The sequence below is a fragment of the Lepisosteus oculatus genome, chromosome 5 (genome assembly GCF_040954835.1).
Source record: "Lepisosteus oculatus isolate fLepOcu1 chromosome 5, fLepOcu1.hap2, whole genome shotgun sequence".
NCBI lineage: Eukaryota > Metazoa > Chordata > Actinopteri > Semionotiformes > Lepisosteidae > Lepisosteus > Lepisosteus oculatus.
In genome coordinates, this window is record NC_090700.1 from 57,050,726 (window position 1) to 57,075,385 (window position 24,660).

The 24,660-nt window shown below is 41.5% G+C and overlaps 1 protein-coding gene across 1 annotated transcript in view; it reads left to right on the plus strand.

The window, feature by feature from the left end:
• Positions 1–448: 448 nt before the first annotated feature.
• The window catches only part of alpk3a (alpha-kinase 3a), a 28,707-nt gene continuing 4,495 nt past the window's right edge, over positions 449–24,660 (plus strand). The window contains exons 1-14 of the mRNA XM_069190704.1: positions 449–553; positions 944–1,257; positions 3,199–3,237; positions 4,555–4,676; positions 7,196–7,313; positions 7,690–9,043; positions 14,389–16,516; positions 18,207–18,354; positions 20,203–20,330; positions 20,631–20,666; positions 21,204–21,478; positions 22,531–22,619; positions 22,973–23,190; positions 23,556–23,604. Of these exons, the coding sequence (XP_069046805.1) occupies positions 1,106–1,257; positions 3,199–3,237; positions 4,555–4,676; positions 7,196–7,313; positions 7,690–9,043; positions 14,389–16,516; positions 18,207–18,354; positions 20,203–20,330; positions 20,631–20,666; positions 21,204–21,478; positions 22,531–22,619; positions 22,973–23,190; positions 23,556–23,604 (4,856 nt within the window). The 5' untranslated portion in view covers positions 449–553; positions 944–1,105. The remainder of the gene's footprint in view (positions 554–943; positions 1,258–3,198; positions 3,238–4,554; positions 4,677–7,195; positions 7,314–7,689; positions 9,044–14,388; positions 16,517–18,206; positions 18,355–20,202; positions 20,331–20,630; positions 20,667–21,203; positions 21,479–22,530; positions 22,620–22,972; positions 23,191–23,555; positions 23,605–24,660) is intronic.

A 24,660-nucleotide genomic window follows, 5' to 3' on the forward strand; every position in this document is an offset into this window, starting at 1 on the left:
TTAAAGGGCTTTCCGAGGGCGGTGCGCTAGCAGTGATTGACGGGGTCATATGAAAGGTCTGCCTTCATTCAGTGCCCCAGAAGAGCCATCTCAACAGAGCTGGAATAGGCCACATTGCAAAGGAACAAAGCCCCCTGTGCTTTAAAACACGCGTAAACGATTTGCGACAGACCAGTCCCAAGAAAGTGTCCTGGGCCGCTGTGAATTAATTTCAGGCTACCAACATTTGAAGAGTGCCAGCTGTTGTTGGGGTTTTTCTCTCCTGGTGTGAACTGCCTCTGTTGTGAAGCCCTTTATGTGTCTGATCTAATAGGTTTTCAACAGCCTGTCCCAGAGCTTTGCAGTTTTTCTTGCCCTTCAGATTTCCTGGGTCTCCCGGTTGCAGACAGGGGTCTGAGGGCAGGTTTTGGAAAATGTGATGTGCACTTGTGTCTATTTGTGGGCCCTGCTATAAATAGCGCGCCCCAGGCAGCGCGTGCTCGTGTGTGATTGACAAATGCAGAGCTTTGCGCCGGAGCTGCGGGCTGTCTCCGAAGGGCTTGAGAAATAAATGGTGAGTTAATAAGCATGGTTTGAGTGAAAATCTCATATGGACGGCCCATTCAAAACTAAGTTTCACTCGGCGGTAGCCGCTGCCGGTTCTAAAAGTTTCTGGGCAGGGTGTTTGGAGTTTGTTTTCAGAGTAACTCTATTGTTTCGTCGAGACGCCTATTTTTAGCTTGAAAAGCAGGGCAAAGCGTACGGCAAGTTCGAGGAAAGCCGGGGGTATCTTGGCTGGGTTGTTTGCTTTAAAATCCGAACGTTATGAAGGTGTTAAGGTGTGTTTTGCTATTGCTTTCTCTTCCCGGGGACAAAAAAAAAATACTCGAACCCGCTTTGCAACATCGACAGCCCCGGGAAACTCATTTTGTAACGTTTTTTTTTCCTCTTTTACTTCTTCCAGCTGATGTCCGTCTAACAGGTGACACTTGTCGGACTGACCTGGAATTAAGTGGATTAAAGAGAACTCGACCCCCCCTGTTCTGCTGCGCGTCGAGACCTCCAAGCCTCGGTTTTTGAGGGAGTCCCTGGGTGTCCCAGCGAACAGCCTGCGCCGGTGTGGAAGATGGGTTCCAGGAGGCCGATGTCCCGCTCCTTCTCGGGAAACGGGAGGTTATCCTTCAGCGGCTCGGCCAGCCAGGATGGGGAGGAGGCCCCCGCGCCCAGTGCGCGCGCCGACAGCCGCAACTACCTGCTGAGCGTCAGACCCGAGAACAGGTAGAGAGGGAGAGAGAGACTGGCATTTGCTTTGGCAACGCTGATTGTACCGCTCGGTCAGGCTAATAAAGCACCTTGAATTGAAGTGACAGTGCCCCTTCGACGTCACTCCCGCCCGGCGAACCGTGTTAAGTCGGCTAAAAGTGCGATTTGTAAAGGCGTGAATGTCGCAAGCCGTCAAAGGAGCCACCTGCGGTTCCGGTTTGGTTATGAATACCGTGTTTGGGTTGTAGCAAATACTCCATGGAAGAAAAAAATAATTAACACCCCCCCCCCAGTCATTCATTAAACCGCGCATGCCAAATTCATTCTGTTTCCTGTGGTTTCGGTTTTCAATAGGTACGACAGAATCCCACTCCTTGGCCAAAAAAAACAACACAATTGTTTATTCAGCAGTGGTCAATAGGAGATTGTGTGGCTGAGAGATAATGTACCTCACAAACATGGCCAGGGAGTAGAGAAATACTGTACACTCCGCCTGGCCGCGTACAGCCCTTGTCCCTGGCTGTGCTGGATGAACGCTGTGATTGTCTTTGCATGTGGTGTCCGAATTCTGACCTCTTCAACCGCTCGATCCTTTTCTTTTCGCGATTGCGGATTTGTTTTATTAAGAAGCAAATGTGTTCCGCGTTTCAGACGATAGCAAGGCCGGGTATTGAAAGAATCCACGCTCACGGCCTACAGTGGCACGTTCTCTCCAGAGAAGACCAGTAAAAGCGAGGTTGTGCCTCTCATGATCGGTCCTAATAAGATGTCCTTTCATAGCATTAATAGCATCTTAAGGAGAAATAACAGTTTTCCGGGTCCAATGTAAAGGTCTGAAGTTCTAGCAACATGCAATGCCTTCTTTCTTCTCTTTTAATCACAATATTAATAACTTTGTATCTTCCTCCTCATTGGCAGTGCAAGTGAATGTAAAGATAATAAAAATAATCAAAAATAACAGTAATTCTTAAGAATGTCAAATATGAGGTATGACTTTGTGGTGCTACAGAGTACATTTTGTAGAAAGCTAAGAACAGCATGTTATTAAATGTATTTTATACCACAGATTTTGGATAAGATGTATTGCAGTGAATATCTAGTGTATGAAGAATAATATTTGTAAATGAATCGTATGGTGTTTGTGAACCTCTTTAAATCTTACTTTTGATAAATGGTAGAATTCTTTTAAAAATTCAACAAGGATACAATGTATTGTTACCTATAATACCAGCGCTTATTTTTTTATAGGTGTCTCAAACAGAAGAATAAATATTTAAAAATTCACAGCAGTATTTTAAAATGGCAGAGAAAGGAATACGTGTAAGGTTCTATTCTGAAATTGTACTTAATTTACATCTACTTGTAAGTGTATCTAATTGGTACTCAACAGTTTTCAAAACCATAGATTCTCCATGTCTTGGTGTCTGTTGCCATCTGTTTGCACTATGTCCATCTCCAAAACAGACTGCTGTCTGAAGCATTTTCACTGGAGATTCGCCTGCATGAAATGTAGCAGAAATGTATTTATGTGCTTCTTTGTACATAAATATTAACTGTGCTGGCTGAAAGTATTAGTTCATGTGGCTCAGGGCAAATCAACACAGAATTCTAACCAGCTGTAATTTAAAAGCTTGACAACTGATGCTTTATTGCACAAGTAAGAACATGTTTTGGTACTGAGCAGTTAATTGAAATAGAATATGTTTTACTGTTAATACAATGATGCATCATATTGTTGATTTGAGAATTAAAGTAAATGGGTAATCTAGTGCTCTAAATAACCCCTAACAACGCATTAAAATACAGCTGTTGGAGTTCAACTTTAGACCGAAGTTTCAGCAAAATGATGGGCAACCCAGATGATGGGATTTCATCGCTATGAAAGCAGCTCAGTGTCTGTGCCTGTTGGGTATGGCTGTGAGGCTTATTGCATCTGTCTGCTCTCTTCCTGCTTAGCTACTCAAGCCACAAGTATTCTTGCTACAAGCCATTGAGGTAATCCATACTTTTTACAAAATTGATTTGAAACTAACATTTTACTAAAGTGTGAATACACTGCACAGCTCCTGGTAAATTAAATCATTTGATTTAGTTGCCCTGGTTACAGTGGTACAAGGCAGGAGTTGATATATTTCATAGTCACAGTGAGACCTTTGGTGTCCGTGTTCTGTGTTGTGCTAGGTTGAAAAAAACACACAATATTTTAACATCAGAATAAAACTCATACTGTGTGGAGAAAATTAACCATGTTTTAAAACTAGATATTCAATAATTTTTACAGTTGTTCTGAATTTAGCCTCTTCCTTAACACTTAGTATTGACCCTCACCATTCCACAGCTATGACTCAGTGAAACACTCCTGACCTACTATATAAAGAGAAGAAAAAATAACATAATGTTTTGTTTGTGTGTCTGTTTAGTGAAGACTTCACATACCTTTATTTTCCCTACACAAAATGTGCATGGGAGTTTTCCTTATGTGCCTAGCTTGAAAGACAAATACACAAAGAGAGATTTTAATTTCTAAACATGTTGTGTGGAGCTTTGAAAACTGCGTTAAATGAAAATTTCAAATAAAGAAGAATGAAAAGGAATATTATTTGCATTAAATGATAGAATTACTGGTTGCCGAGATATACTCTGGTTCCACCCGACCCTGATAAAGCAGTTAGAAAATGTCAGGATGGACAGAAATACCATTACCATATTTTATCATTTAACTTTCATTGTTGTGTTTTTCTTTTCTTGATATTTGTCAAATATATTTTTATCAAGAGCATGGAAAGAAAGTAAAATTTCCAGAAATATATATGTTGCCTTTATAATTCAAGGTGAAGAGAAAAATCTGAGGAGAGGAAGATGTGCAAAGTCTATGTAACAACAAACAAACAAAACAATGAGATCATATGTTGTCATTTTATCACTACAGAAACGTAGTGATTAAGGTCTGAAAGGTCTGTAAATTTACAAGCAGTTGTATATTTCATACTCTTGAATACCAAACCTACTAGAGTTGTGCATTCTTGCAGCTGCATGTCTGCTAATAACCTTCCGCACAAGTCTCTGCAGCAGACACAGCATGATGCACAAGATCCAGACCCCAGACACTGCTGTGTTTGTGTCTTCCACACTGTGTACCTGCTGCTGTGTCATATACAGTACAGTACAGCTCTTCTACAAGACAAGAGCAGCCTGGTAAGGATCTGTCATTCTCTCTCTGAGCTGGTGAAGTGTCAGGAAACAGGGGAAGCCATCGTCTTCCCTTTGAGATCACAGCCTTTCAGATGACTAGGACTATTTTGTCTTTTGCAGGAGCACCTTCTGCAGCATAATGGCTCAGCTAACGGAGGAAACGCAGCCAACATTTGAGACCACCTTGAAATCCAAGGCAGTGTCGGAGGACTGTAACGTCAAGTTCTCTTGCACTGTCTCAGGTACCGTATCTGGGCTCTTCGGAGGGGAAAGCCTCTGTCTTTGGAAAAAACACTCTTCTCTTTGTACTGCTTCTAGCATTTGCTGCTGGAATTTCCTCCCCTGTGACTCAAACAACAGTTCGCTTTGTGGTGAGAACTGGTGAAGACAGCAATTCAGAAAGTGAGGTTAGAATGAAACAACAACTTGAGAACTGTATTCTCAATTTTAATATCGTCCAGCTATAGAACTTTAATAAGAAAAGTTTACATCTGATTAATAAAAAAGCACTGTGCAAGGATAAATATTGTATGTCTGGGGCCAAAGATTACATTTTTAACACTTCACAAACCTTTGGCTGCTCTAGTCTGTTACAGAAACTTTACCTCTCAGCCCCAGACAAGCAGGTGTTTTATTGTCCCTACTAAAAGTTTGACAGTGAACATATTTTTGTATTAAATTAATGACTGAGTTCCCTCTCTGCTGCCTTTTTAAGCGTCTTGGCATTATTTAGTGAGATTAGCTGTATTGCAGACAATATCTTCTGTTCACCAGGGGACTGACCAATCACAGTTCTACAGTACTGTTTGTGTTGATTTAGAAGGAGGTTACACAGGCACTTTCATTCTGGTGCAGGAGAAATTTGATTCTTTAATTGAGCCTGCTGCAGAAGAAGGCTAAACTAATTATGGAATTAATGGAAGAAACGCTTGGTATAATAGTGGGATAGAAGTGCCCGGGTTGGTTGTGCCTGGTTTGTTTAGCCACTGTACTGTGTGTGCTTGGTAATTTCGCCGTCATTTAGATTAATTCACTGCCCTGGCACCAGTGACACCAGAACCATGGCAGATTATTATAATTGGTGTTTTTGTTGGTGTTTTATTTTCTAAAATGTATATATGTCTTATGAAATAAACAATGGATGGAAGACATCTCTTATTTGGTATTCCATGCTTTTATTGTTAAAGCAGTATCTCCGAGACTCCAAAGTTTCCTATTAAATATATTATACCCAATTGGTTGGGTCACATACTGTAGATTTTGTATTATAAGGTATAAATATATGTTTGTCAATTACTTACCTAGACGTTTGACCTGCTATTGTTGTTAATGAGTTAATATGTGATTATTAAATTCACTAATTGAGACTGGTGTGTCAGGTTGACTGAAACAAAACTTTACAAGACAATTTGGAGTGCTATCAAGTATTAAGTTAATGGGAAACTGAAGAAAATTTACAAACACATAAAAGGGATTTGCTGTTGTCAAGAATTAACGACAGCACCATGTTTCATTTTGGAGCTTTTTACTCTGTTATCACCATCCATTATGCAAGTTGACTGTAACACACTGTATGGCCCATAATTAAAAGTGGATGTTTGTTCAGTTCAGGAAGCAGGTATGAATTTTATTGATTTAAAATATTTAGATAGTAATCTAGGGCTTGAAAATTACGTCTTAAAACATCCAGACGTTCGTAAAACTGTCAATTATATTTTGTTTTAATAAAAAAAATCAGATAATGTGTCGTTACCATCTGGTCATTGGTTGTAAAAAATTTGTAAACGCTATATTACAGGATATTAATGAAACACTGATTTTTTTAAAATCCAACGTAAGTTTATATCTGACCTAAACTGCTGCATTAATAAATAATTCTCTTGATCTATCTAACTGCTAGCATTCCTTGGAATTTGAATCTAGTTTATATGATTGTCTGGAATTGTGTATTAATATTTTATGTCTGTGTTTAAATGCCATATCCATTTGAGCACAGTTAAGAGTAGATTAAGAAATTAAGAATTAAGAAATTTGCCAAAGAAAAAAAACTTGAATGTATGAAATGTTCTTTTGATTTTTGTGTCCTGCCATATCATTTTACAAATATTCTGCTCATGCTGTCAGCATTGAAATGAATGTGTGTTAATTCATATTATAAATAAGATGAACTATTATTTGCTAAGAAACATGAATAACCCAAAAATCATGTTTAATTTTATTAGCGCCTTTCAATGAAATGTAAGAGCCATTCATGTGATAAAAGGCGTTTAGCCTTAATCCCTTTGAAACAGCTGAGGTTTTAAAGTTAAGAGTAGGGCAGTTGAATAACAGAATGAATTCATAAACTATGATTTCATCTGGCAGTTAAGTTGAAATTTTCTGAAATGAAACCCACATAGGGTATACTGAGATGTCTGGGTGACAGTGAGATTAATCATCAAGTTAGCTACTTTTCCAAATGGAAAACTTTGCCTTTACATCTATCATTACAGTTATGGTTAATCTTGCAAGTAAAAACTGGGCAATCATTAGATTATTTGAGGCTTATAAGCAACTGCTGTTATCATATATCCAGGGGATAAGAATTGTTCAGTGGCTCATGGCTCAAAACCTTAAATTTGACAACTTTGAAGATTTGAAATAATTTAATTTTTGCTTCCATTTTCCATTTTCTTAAAAAGGAAGAAATAGGATATAATTCAATACAATAAATTCTCATTTATAAGCTTGACTTCTATTCTATACCATGTTTTCTTTCCAGGCTATCCAGAGCCTCAGCTGACCTGGTATAAAGATGACGCGGAGATGGACCGATACTGTGGCCTGCCCAAATATGAAATTTTCCACAATGGGAAAGTTCACACTCTCCACATTTACAAGTACATACTCAGCATACAGGCTCAAAATGCATCCAAGCTCTGCTTTTATTCAAAAACTGCACTTGTGTATTGAAGCGTGTTGTCTTTCTCATTGTTTCTTTAAAATGGGAAATCTTAATGTTACAAATTTGGCTTGAAAAGCTGTTGAGCATGGGGGTGTTTGAGGATGTGCTTTTCAGGCAAATTCAATTTATCCTTGCTTCAGATTGGGAGTCGAATGCCCACACCTGAGCTTTCACCAAAGCATCAGGAACGTTTTCCAGGGGAAGTTTCCAGATCATAATATGCTTTTATTCGCCTTGGATAAAGGCAACTGATGAAGAAGTTAGTGTGGTTCCTCTAAATGATAACCACTGTTAACTCTTCCCCTTCACAGCTGCACCGAAGATGATGCTGCCATCTATCAGGCCTCAGCAAGGAACAGCAAGGGCATCGTGTCCTGTTCTGGGGTCCTGGAGGTCGGCACCATGAACGAATACAAAATCCACCAGAGGTGGTTTCAGAAACTCAAGCAGAAGGCTGCGGTCAAAAAGAAAGAGCTGGAGGAGAGCCGCAAGAAGGGCAGGGGCCAGGAGGCCTTCCAAGAGCGTGTGGACCAGCTGCGAACAGCGAGTCCCGACAGGGCGCAGCGGAAACGCCGGCTGCCTGGCGAAGCTAGGAGCAGGTCACCGTCCTCCCTGCAGGGAAGAGAGGACGAGGTGAAAGGGCCCGCTCAGGAGGCGGCAGAGTTCAGGCTACAAGACGGCACTCCGGGCGGGAAGGATCAGGCGGCCACCGCGCAGGAGCTGCCCAACGGTTTCTTGGCGGGTTCCAAAGGGACTGACTCACCCAAGGAAGGGGCAGAAGAGAATGGCAACGAGTTCCTTGCCTACATCTATGAGACGGTGGAGATAATTACCACCAGGCCGCCCGATAAAGAATTCCTCGCCAAAAAGAAGAAAAAGATCTCTAATGGAGTGGATGTGGGGGAACGTCGTGATGAGGCAGTGTGGGGGGCCCATGGCGAACACGAGGCAAGCGAAGGAGGAATTAGTTTGGCACAATACTTATCGGACTCCTTGCGGTCGCAGGCGCTGGAGGAGAACATGAAGTCTTTGCCACCAGAAGATTTCATGGCGATGGAGGCAGACAACGGTTGGGCAAGCCCAGAATCAGAAAGGGCAAAAGAGACTGTGGAGAGCAGCGACACTTCAGAAGTGAAAGAACATGCAGGAACAGGTGTATACAAGGAGCCAGAGCCCCCTAACACCCAACCCCCAGTCAGTCCAGTATATTTCTCTCTGAAAGACATTTTTTTTGGCAGCAAGAACGAGAACAGCGACGAAGCAAGAGGCGGCCCAGAGATGCTGCGGTCCAGCAGTCTGACATCTGTGGATGAGAAACCTGATGAGCTTGGTTTAGCTACACCTAGCGTTCCGTCGGAAATGAATCCTCCAGCGCTAGAGGAATACAAACCCCCCACTGTGTGCGCAGTACTGTCAGAATCTGGTGATAAGCCACTTGCTGAGACCTTACACATGGACATCAAATTACCAGCTCAAGAAGAACCTGAGCCTCAAGGAAATGCTCCTGCGGAAGAATCCATGAAGACAGATGCATCAGTTACCGCTGCACATAACGCGAATCGCACAGATCAGGAAATGGAGACGTCGTGGGAGGAGGAGACCGTTTTGAATCACCGTTTGAATGGGCAAACCGATGTTCAAGTGTCAACATCCCTGCCTTGTGAGGTAAGAGCCTGGTATCAGTGCTGAGGTGTGTGGTGGGCTTTGTCACAGTGTCAGCTCATGGAGTAATGCAACAGGCACTTGAGTGCTATTTATGGACAGTATCTGTATGCATTTGTGTGGTAGGTCTTGAGCATAAGGACAGCCTGCTCTGGCAGCTCCAACACCTACTCCCTCTTTGTTAAAAGGCTTCCATTTTCTGAGAGGAAATAAAAGCAATGCCATCACCCACTAGCGGAAGTTCAAGGTACGAGCCGTTGGAATAGGATTCAGAGGTTTTCCAGGCTCTTTCAGGTAGTGCGCTTAATCGACTGAGGATCATTCAGGAAACTCAAAAACCTGCACAGTGAAAAACACTTGTTGAATGAGCCCAGGTGGTTAGCTGCAGCTTCTATGATGATCTCCTCTGCAACTAGCAAAGCTCTTTGCTGTCCTTGTCCATTTGTTAGGCAGATCACCAAGCAACATGCAACAAGCAGCTTTTATTTCACTAAAATAAATGTTTTCATTTTGGAAAAATACATTGATAATTACATCCCTTTTCAGACTTTAAAGCAATCCGCTTTTGAAGGGTAGGTGCATGGAAGATTTCTGTAACAACCCTAGAAACACACGAATTCTTCCATTCTCCCGTTTTCTTTTGTAATTTTGTTCAAAAGCTGTAATAAAAAAGCCAGTAGCCAAACTAATCATCCACACATTCCCATCCGCTTTCTACATTCTTTTTCAAATAGTGTTTCAATGAATATTTATGCATGAGAAAGCTCCTGCTTATTTTTGCTGGCCCGGTTCTGTTTTTTTAAACTGTTTGAGATTTTTTTGAGGCTGTGGGTGCACCTTCTTTGCTTTATCTTGAAACAAGAGGACGTTTACAAGTGCTAAGGGAAAGTGAATTTAAAACTGACAACGCGACACAGCACATAATACAAAGGGCTGTGGGAGCCTGGGAGAAACTACCCAGCCATGTTGCTGAAACTGGAACCCTGGCTTCTTTCAAGAAATATCTGACGGAGGTCCTTCACTCCAGGATGAATTAGCTCCTAGAGTTAGATGGGTTCACCGATCTCCCTTCTTTTGAAACTGTTCTAATGCCCTTGTGTTCACAAGCCTGAGGTTTTTTTAGAATGAAGATAGTTGTTGAAGTGAAACCTGAGGTGACGTATTGACAGACACCAAGGTTTCTTATTTTGTGAAATGATAACAAAAGCAAAGAGGAAACAAAACCGATTATTTTTCCCAAGGAAATGAAAGTGTCACAGCCTGTCAGCCTCACAGATGTTTCAGTTGTTCACGGTAGTAAATCATCTTCACCCATCCTTGTGGATTTGTTAAGAGCACGATAGCATGTGACCAGATGGCATATCGAGATCAAGGATCTCGAGAACCTGTTTTGTGTGTTCAGAAATACCCCAAGTCATCACGTTCTGACAAAAGGGAGTAAGGATATCAGGGGCAAGAGAATTTAGTCCAAGCTCAGTAAGGTCCTTAAGAAGCATAGCAGGACCTCTTCACATTTTCCAAATTCTTCTCTCTCCTGTGGGTCTTAAAATAAACCCTTTCCACACACTGTTCTGCTCTTCGCTATACAATGAGTACTTTCTTTAGAACCTGGCTCTAAGCCTATTGGGTATCTTTCAAATAATCAATTACAGGCAAAAATGTGCACACCTGAAAGACGGTAATGTTCAAAGTCAGAGCACTGTGTTGGGGGGAAGCATTTAAATGAAAGTGCAACCAATTAATTTCTCGCTTTGTGACCTTTTAAAGTATCAGTGATCCCTTGTGAAATTCATAATAAAGATGTGCAATAGCAATCAATTAGAATGAAACAAACGTCAATTACAAGATCAAGAAATGAGATTTTAGTGGTCATCTAGCTACCAAATGCTTGCAGCATCGTCCGTGTTATGAGGGGGTGTCTTCTAAATTACTCCACTGAAACAATTTTGAGGTCATAGCCTAAAACATCCTAAAAGAAAATTTCATATCCAGCTTTACAATAAAGATGAAATTATAGGAAAGAGACATCTGACAGGAAAGAGCTCCCATCCAGTACACAGAGTAAATATATAGTATGTACCAATATTCATGTATACCAAATGAGTTAGAGCCTCAGTAAAGCAGGTTATAAAGGTCACACTTAATTTTCCCATCTGTAAAGATAGGGAACATTTACCTATGCCTTAATCAGGTTGTTAGTTAAATGTAGCAATTAAGATACCCTTTAGAATACAAAATGAAGCTTACCAGAACTTTCAGAGCTTACGGAGGACCCTCTCTTTAGTGAATTTAACAAATTACCTGCTAAATTAATTGAAGAGACTGCGTTTGCTGCAAGTCTGTATAAAAAGTGAATCAAGGCTGTTTCACGAGACTTTCTTTACTCTGGCTGGCCAGGACTAAAATTGTTCCAACACGTGAGATATAAAAAGTTATAATTATATTGTTTCTACACACTGTATCTATACTGTATTGCATTAAACTGTAGTATCTGTTCTTAAAAAAAGGATTCAGAGAATTCAGCACCTGGTTAGCAACATTCTGTGGTGTTTCACTTTAATATGGAACTGCAACTGATTTTTCATGCAGGGAGCTATTAATCTGAGCTTTTGTGGTAACAGAGTATAAGGAAATCAAAGATTTAATCAGGCATGTGTTTACCGTTCTAGTTTTTGTTAATTCTGTGGAATAAGACAGATGAGTTATTTCCAGATCAAGTAGCCCTTTCCTTTTACAATATCAAAACCCAAAGAGTAGCATTTTTCAAACAGCAGGTCATATACTGAAAATAAACTTCTTTTAGCTTAACGTGGGCTGGGCAGGATGGAGTCACAGCTCCCAGCGTTTTTGAAGAACAGATTTGTATAGCAAGCTTTAGAGCACTTGCTCGGAGTCCCAAGAAATTAGACCTGAACACTTGTTCATACAATTAGCTATTGTATTTTTCTCATTATGTTTTTAGACAGGCATCTTCTGAAGCCGAGAGAAATAGCCTGTGCTCCAAAGCGAAATCACTCATGTACTGCTGCTTATTTCACTGCTGCCTTGTCCTGTATCAACATCATTTCAGAGTGCTGGTTCTCATTTTGTCTCATCAGCCACATTCTTGCAACTGTATAATGAAGGAAATAATTTGATCTCATATGCTTATTCTCTAAAAGGGGTAGAAAACTAGCAGAAACATTTTGCCTTAAAAGATATAAACAATGATCTGATAGAGTTCAACAGCTTAGGTTTTCTCAGATAGAAAGTTTCATTTTTAGTTATTGATTTTCCTAGTTTTGTTTTTAGATTTAACTTTTTATTATTGTAGAAACAAACTCTTTCAAAATAGCATCATGATCAGTGTTGTGGACCAAACAGGACTAAATGCTGTAATAGAGCATGCTCTGTGACATCAGAACACATACGAAATGCAGTTTCTATTTTAAACTGTGTTGCAGATATTATATAGTCACGCATGACAGAGGAGAAGCACTTCATCATCAGCTGGCTGTTTTACAACAGGTTCTTGCAACCAACTTATGCCACTGTCACAGCTGTTCCAAACATGGGTAGAATACATACTACCAACGCATTTCATAATGTGTCTAATTTTTTAGGAACATTTTGCTGTCTCTTGCCCCATCCTAGAACTCTGTTTTTACAACCTCATTGACCAGAAATGGGAAGGTCCCCTCGTAAAAATAGTTTTATGTGGGCTAGAAAGCTATGCACACACATCTTCTAAGCAGCTAACTCACTTGTACAATCAGTTGATCAGTATGTGAGCCAGACAAATCTATTTCCTTGCCAGCTTATTTTTTCAAACAGTACATCATAGTAAACTCTAGGCCAGGAGAGACGTTATTTGTGTGTGTATTTGAAGGGAAATCTCCTACTGACAAGGGGGCACATTTGAGATATGTATTTGACGGATAGATACTTTACAGTGGCATCTGAGAGCAAGATCGCAGAGACTCATCAAACAGCTGGTCTTACACCAGGAGGGCTCCAAAAAAGATGAAAGCAGTCAACAATAAATATGGCTAGCTGATGAGTACTTCATGCAAGAGGCTGAGATGGAAAAAGAGAGTCACGCTGCTATATATAGATCTAACTTCTTGATATCTTTTCCTGTTAGCTCCCATCTACCTCATCTGGTATGCTATGGCCAAAACCCTGATCATCTTTAAGTACTGAAATGAACAGTCTGAAAAATCACTGAGCACAACTGGATCAATGCAAATGAGCAGGTTGGAATCCAACAGGAAAAAAGGAAATAAATCACAGATGTTAAACAGTGTCTTTGGCGATAAAATCAGTTCAGACAATGTTTATTTTATTTGTACTTAATTGTAAGCACTGAAAGTTGACCTACAGCACTTTTACAGAAGATTCAGATGTTTGTTTTTTGTGTACTTATTCATTGTGAAAGTTACTGTTTCTAGTTTAACTGAACTTTGCTCTTCTGCTCATATTAAGTCCAGACTGCAATTCACCTGTCTCATCTTGTAGTATCAAATGTACAGTACTGGGAGCATGCATAATCTTCTAGATGGATTATAAATATGAAATATGAAACTAGTATTTTTTTTTCCATCAAGTACACAGATTAAATATTAGCTTGAAGCTACATTTTTCACATTCTAAAGCTTGGTTACATAACAAGTCTGTCAAGTACAGGTATCTTTCACGGTTTCCTGCCTTTTACTGTACATGTGATCATAATGAATTTCACAACTGCTACAGTAAGCTATTGCTTTATTTCTTGAACAATCCTGAGTCCTATTAAACTGCACGGCTGGGTAGTTCCATTCCTGTGACACTTTACATAAAGAAGTGCCTTGTTTTTCATTCTTCATTGCACTTCTTGAATTTCCCATATGTCTTTGTTTTCTTGCGGCTACAGGAAATTCCATGTTGTCATAGGCCAAAATACTGAACACCTTGTGTTATGTACATTTGTATTAAGGAGAACTTGTGCTGCTGAAAATCACTATTTGTATCAACAGTCTTGGGTCTTAGAGACAGCACAGTTAGGACATATCTATAACATCATAGTTACAAGGGATAGTTAAAGGGACAAAATGTCTAGATACGTCGACCATAAAATATCTTTGGTATGTCTCATAACCAGTTAAATATTTGTGAAGTATAATGAGAGACACTTCATGTTTCCTGCTTATTACCTGTGCTATCCTGTGAGATGATGTAATACTATTGCAAACAATTATTTTAGCTTTTTGTAACAGGCAGCAATACTCCAGTGTTGTTGCATCATGAATATTAATAATTAAAAATGACATTTCTTTGTGTGCATGACATATGTAGTATAATTAAAAGCTTCTGTTTGTTTTTCGTTCAAGGATGAGAAAGGCCAGATACAGACAGAAATGAATGAAACACCTGGTGTCAAGGAAGAGGATAACATATCCCATAAACTGACAGTACAAATGCCACCTCAGATTTCCGTCACAGAAGGTCTGGAGAATGTCAGAGCTGGGCCGATTGAATCCTTTAGTTTGCAGAGCTATGGAGAATCTATTACAAATGAATTGAGAAAGAGCACACAGTCCCCTACCAAGGAATTAAATGAGGGACATACAGAGCCTGTGACTGAAGATGACATTTCCGGATGTACAGGAATTTCAACTATCGTCAACATTGACAGTTCACACCCAACTGAAACAGCAGGAAAAATGGAAAAGATTGAACAGAATGATACATCTGCATATAAAGTCTTGGTAACCCAGCCTATCACTGTTCCCACAGTAGAAGACAATGCTGAGAAGGACAACAAAGCAGTCCCAGGGAACATAGTTGAGGACAATGGAAAGAATCTTGTCGACAAAGAACAAGAATATCACTCCGTTCCAGAAACCCATTTATTTGTTACAAAATTAAACGTTTCAGGTGCTCCAAAGCTAGAAGAAGCAACACATGGTATTTCACAGGAAGAATTCTTGGGCTCACAAACCGAAAGTGCTCCCAAAATACAGACAGCTGAAGCAGATAACACAACTATTCCTGAGCTGCCAAGTCTGCTGAAACACATCAGGCCTGCTTCCCAGATGATTATCACATCCAGTAATGCTGAGAGAATGCCAGAGATTCCAGCTGCAGCTCCCCACAGTGAAAATGTCAGGATGGATCATAGTCTCACTCAATCAGATCAAAAAGGCAAGATTTCAGAGCAAGAACAAGAAAGAGGTAAAGAGAATTCAGAGCTGGGAACAGACATGGGCAATAGTCTTCTCCCAGGTATAGTTATAAACCATGAAGATAACATTGAGCTTCATAAGCCAGATCCTAGAGCTATGAATCTAACGCCCCCAAGATCAGATGAATCTGCTTCCCAAACAATACAAGAAGCACCTGCTTTTATGATTCCCCATGTTTCAATCATGTGCATGGACAATATTCCTACACCTGAATCTTCAGTCTCGGGAGAAGACCAGCCTATTGCAAAGGACGACGAATCTCTATCCTCTCTCCTCCGGGATGTCAAGAAAGACCTTGACACTGCGAAAAGCGCTGGAGTGTCATCTTTGGAAAGAGAAAACGAGAACATTAAAAAAGACTCCCTCCCTGCTGAGGCAAGCACCAAGGGAAACGCCACAGGTGTATCGTTAGAGATCCCCGCGGTTGCAAACAATCTGTCTTTAGAAACCCTAAACCAGCTTTCAACGGTTCCCCATCTTCGAACAACAGCTCTGGAAGATGAGAAAGAGCAGCGTGTATCACCAAGCCATCCTCCACATGTTGCTGTAATGGAACAAGACAGAGAAAAAAACGCAGAAGTCGCTGGCGAAATTTCAGCCCCCCCTGCCGAAAAACTCCAAAATGACAGACCCGTCGCTGACATAGTCTGCCTTTCGATCACCAGCACGCCTCCCCCGAGCCCAGCCGCCGCCCGACGGCTCGCAGCGAAGGCCCCGCCGGGCACAGAGGCTCCCGGGGTCACGGCCGTCCCTTCGATCCGTGTCGACAGCACCCCGCTGGCGGACACGCAGGAGGGCGACAGGGTGGGGCGGGACACCCCCCCTCCGTCCGGGCCGTCCCGCGAAAGCAGCCCCAAACTGCAACGCCACGACAGCCTGACGCTCATCCCCTCCGCCACCCCCGAGGAGCTGGCCTCCGGGGCCCGCCGCAAGATCTTCATTCCAAAGCCCCGAGCCGACGAGGCCGAGGGCGCGGCGGGGCTGCCGGACGCCCAGGCAAAGAAGGAGGAGGTGCCCAAGAGGAGGAGGCTTTCGCAAGACCAGGATGCGGCGCCCATGTCCCCGGGACAGGCGCGCAAGTCCGCCTACCTGCAGGCCCCCCCCGGGCCCCAGACGCCTCCCAGGGAGAGATGCTCTCCGAACCTTAGCAGGAAGAAGTCCACCTTGGAGGTGCCCAAACGATTTGAGGAAACGGACGAGAGGACCGATTCCACTAAGGACTCGAAGCCTGATGCCCCAACTGAAGAGAAACAGAAGCAAGACCCCTTCAAAGGTAAGCTGGTGGTAGCCATTTTGGGGGCAATAACAATAGGTTTTTTCCTAGTGGAAAATAGTCATAGTTTTCTGTACAGGACAGCACTGTTGCTGTTGCTAGTTTTTACCAACTGCAACGTGTCACGACTCGTCCCTTCTCCCGTAAGCGCCCTGGCATTCCCACGCATACTAAATTCCACACATGCTCATCCAGGAACTAGTTACCCAACCTCATCTCTCTCTCTTCAATATTTAAACACTCTTCACCGGCCTGCCTACACTCACTGCACACTGAAGTCTTCCGCAGCCTTCTCTTCTCGACCTGACTCTCCTACTTTTGACTTTGCTCTTGCCTAACAACTTGGATTTACTTTTGCTCCAGCGACCGTGCTCATGGCTTTGCACAGGGGTCCAACAACTCACCCCTTTCAGAAATCCTGACACGAAGTATGGCGAGGTGCCTGGTGATACCTGTAACTATGCAACGCATGCTGTATCTGAGAAGTGTGGGAGTTAATCTTGTCTTAAAACTCTAAATCGTACTCCCCAGCCATCCTGCAGCTTATTGTGTTACACATTTCAGAGGTGGGAGGTAGAGGTGTTAGCAATGGAAAGTACTGCATCATTTCAAAAGTTCATTCTAAGCAATTTTACATAACAGAACAAAGGAAGTTCTATTATTAAACATGCTGTAGCCTGCACGTTTACTCTTGGCTCAAAGAGCTGTTAATTTAGCATAAAATTGACCCAGAATCATATTCTGATAGGTAGAAATAAGCTGAACACCTGCATGATTTCCAGTATTGTGTTGATAGGTCACAAATCATTATATGTATTTCAGAAAGCATGGTGATTATGATCCAGCCAATCATAAAACATAGGATCAGAAAATCCGAAAAATTAATCAATCAGAAAAGTAGGCTTTGATAACCTCAAGGAAGTGCTTCCTGTAGGTCTGCAGAAGGTTCCTATGCTCCTCCTAAGAGAGATATTTGAATACTCCCCCAAGTCCAATCTCTCCAGACACTCCAGGTTGTGAAGTCTGCACTTGCGATCTGCTTTCTTCAGTTCATACCATAAATGTTTCGCTGGGGACTGTGATAACCAATCAAGAACATTGATTTTGATACTGTGTTACCCATTTGGTCACTGCAATCGAATTGCTTTGTTATCCACCTGTAAAGTCTACGTGTAAAGCTTGAGTTATTTGACAGGAGGCACTAGCTGTTGGCTGAAATATCCTCATAAACATTTGAATCGGTCTCTGCTTCAGTTCTGATTAGGCCGATGGGACCATAGGATGCAAAACGATCATAAAATAGAACAAAATGAAGACTACAAAACAGGCTAGAATGGTGTCCTCTCATTTGTAATTTGTTGTGTTCTTTATTTAATTACAGGGTATGAATCGCGTCGTTTTCTATTTAGAAATGTATATAAATATTTGAGAGGTATTCTGTTTAAATATTCAGTAGTCCTTTCCATCTGTTTCATGTTTTAATTCATATTCATTAAAAATGGTGATGTACTCTTGAATTGTCTTTGCTAAACGAACGTTGTAGGCATAACATGAAGGCTATGAAAATACGTTAGTAACAGCGTAGGAAGAGATGGAAAGAGGAAATGGCATGCATCTTAGAAAGCACACATATTGCATCATCTGATCCTGACTTTAACCAGCTGACTTTGCCCACTCTTTCTCTGCTCAGCTCCTCAGGTTATCCGGAAGATCCGGGCAGAGCCCTTCTCGGATGCATCTGGTCACCTGAAACTCTGGTGTCAGTTCTTCAACGTGCTCAGCGACTCCACTATTAAGTGGTCCAGAGATGAAGTGGAAATTGCAGAAGTGAGAAGGAGGTAGATCACCAAGTGTTCTCTATTTTACATCCCAGAGCCCAAGCCTTCAGTTAAACAGCCACCTGTAATAAGAAAATGTTGCATCTGAGAAGGATTCGAAACAGTCCCCAGGGGAAACAGAAACCTGTACAGTAATAAAAGTAGAGTAATAATATGATGACTTTCGTGTTAAACAACCACCCATCAAGAACTCACTGTGGAGGCGACCTGCTAAATCACAGAGAAAACAAAGATCTGTTGCGTAAATAGTAACACTGCACTTTCGCTTTAGATACAGTAGTTCATGCAAAGGTGAGCTGACACGCAACACTTCTGTGATTCCCCCCAAACCACATGTCTCTGTGTGGTTTCAACATGCGTTTCAGATCATACTCTGCGAGCTGACCTACACTTATAAGAACATGTCTACAGTTGAACCTTGAAGGGACACTGAGTTCTCTGTCCTTCAGAAAGACTAAATCAGTGATAATTGTCCAGTTCTTAACCACTAACTCTGAGGCCATGTATCAGCCTTCCACATGACATGTTTCTACAAAAACCTATACAATTCACAGGGCCACACTGCCAGATGTGGATGATTCACATCATTTCTATGTCTGTTCTTCATTAAATGAAGAGGAATAATAGACACAAAAATATTGATCTGTGGCATTTGTTTAAAAATCTAATATTTAGACAGACAGTTCCTTAGAACAATGGTGTTAGGACAGTGGATAAGGAATAGAGGTGTACAATAGTTTTTAAAGTCTGATACAGCATTGTAGTTCCCAGGACTGCGAATTCTTTCTCAGTGTAATTGAAACACTTTGTTTCCTAATCGGCAGCCGTCCCCTCAGTGATTTGCACTGCAGAGATGGCAGCTGTGTAATAATAAAGCCCACAGCTGTGACACAGACGGGCCATGACCCGTACAGTAAGGCTACTGGGGGACCGCGGTGCTGTAAGCCGAGTCGACTTGATTTCCTCATCAGCATGTTCATACGCGAGCGCTCTTGGGTCAGTAAATCTATATCTGTTCCGCCAGGGCAGCCTTGCAGCGTCAGCCAAACCTCTCTGGAAGTGAAAAGTAGGGACCCCCCTGGTGGCCGAATGAACGTCTAACATGCATGTGCATGAAAACTGTTCCGGGGGGGATTCAAAATCTGGAGCAAACTGTTTCAATCCGGTGTCATGTCACTGTACGGGGATTATGTGCTCCCAAAGCTCACATTGCCAGCCTTAACACATCTGTCCTCCCTGCACAGCCTCCTGAGCCACTGCCAGGGAGTCTGCTCTGTTACAGGAAGGAGAGGGATATTTACTAGCTTGTTCTGAGCTCATTGCAGTGCCCATACCAGAACATCCCCTGTAGTAACACCAGCTTTCGGCTGGAGGTTACCGAATTAATTAATAATTCATTCCTGGAATTGACACAATGCTGTCCATCCCAAAGGATCCCAAAGCACATTCCATGTGGGAGGTGGCCCTTATTATCTACTGCTGACACAGCAGTCATTATATGCCTGCAGCCCTGCTGTGTACTGTGTAATCCCATATACAGAATTATTCTGCAGTCCGCAATTTAATTGCAGCTCCCCTGTCCTTGATTTTTACCTGTACTGATTCTGAAATAGCTACCTTTAAATGGGGGTGTAAGCGTATACAAATACTATGTAATCACACAAGCTTCTCTCAAGTTAAAGAATCATACAGCTTCTCTCAAGCTAACGCGCTCTTGAAAAACTTGATGCACTGTGTACAAGAAACTGCTCACCTAAAACTGTTTATGAATTTCTTAGAACACTGTGTGAACGTTCGGGCAATTCATCTGATAATAAGTGCAATACGTGCTCTGGATTTGTATTTCAGCTCAGGTGACGAAGGTCAAGTAGCGCTCGCCATTGTCCAGGTGTCCAGTAAGGACTGTGGTGTTTACGGATGCTCTATAAAGAATGAATACGGAGCTGATTCCACAGATTTCTTACTGAGTGCAGAGGGTATGTAGAGGGTATGTGCAGAGGGGATATGACATGGAACAGTATAACCTGAAACAAGTACCAGAAATGTTCTAGCTTCTAAGGGTAGGCTTTGTGACTGCAGATAATTTTGTGTGGGATATGAATCAAAATGTAATAAACCTGTTAACTTTTGCTTGGTAGACTCTGAAGCCTTCACATTTCATGTGAAATTATGTTTTATTTTTGTAATTTTGTAGTTTTGTTTTTTAAATCACTTGTTCATTTTGAATTTTGCAAATCTTTGAGTTAATTATTTTGCCCTTTCTTCCTGGTTTCCAGCGCTGTCGGGTTTCCTTTTGCGAGAAGATGTAGAAGGTGAGCAAAAAAAAAACAGTTTTACTACAATACGCAAAACAAACAAGCCGCAAAAAAAGAGCCAACAGCATATATTTGTTTTAGGGGGAGCTGACTGATTGCAGCATTTTGTGTCATTAAAAAGCGGTGTGGTTAGAGAGATAATATTGCTCAGATTTATAAGTTCAAAATGCAGATTACCCAAAAAGCAGAAGTCTAGAGTTCAAGGCTCACAGTGCAAGCAGTATCCTCTTCAAGAATCTGAAGCAGGACATTTTCAGCCAGTGCCTGTGAAGATGCCTTCGCCTGAAGGTGTGGTAACAAGCACAAACCGTGCAATATGAAAGTTACTCCTTGATCACTGCGCCTGTAGATGCTAATGGTAGGAGCACTTGCAATTATTGCCATGTGCAGAACTGCTCATGCTAAGAAGACGTCTAACCACTTGCGTGCATTGAGCTCGGGTGGCAGGATGCAACCTCAGACACTTGCCTGCTTCGGAAAATGAAGTTCCTTTGAATGAGAACTGAACTCCCCTTCTCTTTTCATGTGGCGTAGTGGGGGAGGAGATCGAGATGACTCCGATGCTGTTTACTAAGGGCCTGGCAGAGTCAGGGCACTGGGGGGACAAGTTCTTTGGGCGGATCATGACGGAGGAGGTGCACCTCGGGGAAGGGCTGACGCACAAAGCCAGCAGGGTGAAGGTCATCTATGGACTAGACCCCATATTCGAGTCGGGCAGCACCTGCATCATTAAAGTCCGAAACCCCATTGCATATGGGACCAAGCAGGAGAACGACCTCATCGAGAAAAACCACGAGTTTACGAAGCAGGTGAGAGAGGCAGCCTCACCCCCACCAACCCCCCCACCAACACAAGCTCTTCTTGTTGGCCTTAGTGATCAGTTTCGGCCTTGATTGTTAGACCCTGAAAAGACTATTCAAAAAGAATTTCAGTCTGAAGTTAGACGCTGTGTTAAAATTTGGACAACTTAAACAGAGGTTTTTTGGCAGACTTGAAAAATCTTGTGCATTTTTTCAGGGCTTATAAAAAAGAATTGATATTTAGTCTTATCGGTGATGCCCGAGGTGACTGTAGGTGTTCTCTAGATGGTCAAATATTCCCATTGCTCTGCTATTTGCATATTAAGAAGATTACAGGCTTCAATCAGACAATTTGTTTTCAATTTAATGAATTAAAAATTGATTGTGTAAATACCCTGTCCCCCACATAAAGTTCTAATATAAACACAATGTGATACCACATTATCAGCTTCATATTCTAACAGCTCTTGGTTTATTTCCTAAGAGTGTCTTTTTAATCCTATTCATAACAAGAAGCTAGCTACTTGGATATTACTCATTGGCAGCTGTTCAAGAGAAACCCAGTCATCTGTTGGGATATAAGATGCAATGGGTTTTATGTGGGGGTAAGACTGTACTGTATTTAGCTATAGACCACTCACACATAATCTGTGAACAAGGGGATTTCCCTTACTTGCTTTACAGTATATCAAAATCGTATTACAATAAGCACATATTGTGGTGGCCCATCATCAAGGAATATTTGCACATTTAAGCTTTTCAAAACAAATATTTTGCCAAATAAATGTAGTTAATATAGTATTGTGTTAGTACAATAATTAAAAAAAAATCCATGTTTTTTAAAAATTCAATCTTTATTTTATAAATCCTATCTCTTTGTTGGTATATAAACTGAAAAAAAGATGAAAACAATGTGTGATAGCAGAATTAAACAAGAACGAACTGTAGTTTTCAACAGCCACAGATAAGAACATGTGGTAATATACAGATGGCAGTGTCTGCTTTCCTGTTTCTGTAGTCTTCCACAGAACATGGATGAACGTTACTCCCTTATCTTACAGGAATGTAAAATACAAAACACTGCCCGTGAGTACTGCAAGATCTTTGCTGCCGAGACAAGGGTGATTGAAAACTTCGGCCCAGCACTGGAGTAAGTGACATAAAACATTTTTAAACCCAAGGAAAACACTCCTTCTTCATTTAAACTGGAGTCGGGAACAGTCTCCTCTCAAACAACACCGTCTTGCCACCCAGGCAAAAGTTTTCAATTTTGCCGTACGGACAGTGGCTTGACCGCTTTTTTTTTTTCGTTTAAACTCGATGCTTTTCATCTCGGTACAGTATACTCAAAATGTACCACTCCTTCAATGCTGACATAGCTGATAAGCAGCAGCTATTGATTCTTAGAACACGATTATGTTGCGGTTTACATAGCTCAGTGGCGCTGGCCTGGCAGTCACTATGATCTGATTCTCCTTCACCTGCGTTCTCATTCGGTCACAGAATTATTCCCCTGCATCTGATCTATCGGCCTGCGAACACTGTTCCCTACGCCACAGTGGAGGCGGATTTGAGAGGCTGCTTCGGGAAGTACTGCATGAGGGATGAGGCGGGGCGTCTCATCCTGAGGAGTGTCTCGGAGGTGGAGCAGAAATGCTCTGCTTTCCAGCACTGGATCTACCAGTGGACTAACGGGAACTTACTGATCACGGACTTGGAAGGTGAGAGGAGATACCAGCGAAACTGTACATTACAGATGCTGAGAAATCATAGCTGGAAAATGTATGTACTATACATGCAAATAGCATATTAGCTAAGATTAGTCATGAGCTCAAACTTCCTCTCTATAGGTATGTGAAGACACCAGCAGAGCAGTTAGCTTGCATAAGTGACAATAGGATTTTGGTGAACAGAGCTAAATGTATAATACTGAACAAGCAGGCATATGGTATAAGTCACTACATAAAAATAATTATTATTTCATTTCACTGCTAATGATAGATTCAGGGCTAATTCCTCCATGGGTCACTGTAACCCTTAGTCTGTTGTAATAATTGATGAGACAACCTTTTCTTCATTTTTGCAGGAGTGGGTCTGAAGATTACAAACGTTGGGATTGCTACAAAATCAAAAGGGTCAGTAAATCTAGCAGTATATCAAACTGTATGTGTGTGCCTGTACACAGAACGTCTAAGTTAAAACATTGGATGCACTTGGGTCCCATAATAAATGCTTCTTCTTAAAGAAAATAATGTAGTTGAAACCGCATGTTCAAATAGGATGTATTCAGCAGACCTCCTGTCTTATTAATGAATATCTGAGGCCTTACCATTCTCCAAGATTCAGGGGTTGTATATATTTATGGCACAAAGAGATTACACTCGTATTAGTTTTTTCCTAATGTTTTCTAATGTTTTCCTAATGAACTGTTTTTTGGTGGAAGGGACATTGCTCACGTCTGTGTTGTGTACTAAGCGTAAGGGACTGCAGGCAAGAGGCATCTGCTCAAAAATAAAGTGAAATGTCTTCATATTTAGTAAGAGGTCTTTACCAGGTCAACGTTCCAAAATGAAACAAAATCATTTCAGGGCAGACATGTTACAGGTATCATATAAATCTCTTAATATGTAATTATTATCCATTCCTAAACCTCTTCCAATGCGGGGTCGCGGGGGAGGAGGACTTATCCTGGCAAGCAATGTGCACAAGGTGGGATACATCGTAGATGGGACACCAGTGTGTCACAGGACAGACACAGACACGCACACTCGCACCACGGCCAATTTTTTCCAGAATCCAATTAATTTAACAGCATGTTTTTAGTCTTTGGGAGAAAACTGGAGCACCAGGAGGAAAACCCATACAAACAATTCCAGGTTTGGAATTGAACACCAGGTCTTTGGTGCCGCAAGGCAACAATCCTAACCCCTGCATCACTGTGCCACCCTGATACAGTATTAAATACCTTTAGTTGTCTGGGTGATTTAATCTGGTTCTGTTGTCTTCCACAAATCTGAATTTGAATTGATGAATGATTTATAAATGGAAGCATATGCCTGTTATTTCATACCAAAGGCTAAAGACCCTTAGTCTCCCTGAGAGAACCAAAGGTTTATGACACTGCATAAGAAAGAGTTTATACTGAGTCACTGTGAAATGCAGGGTTAAATCACCTCTCAGGAAACATCAGC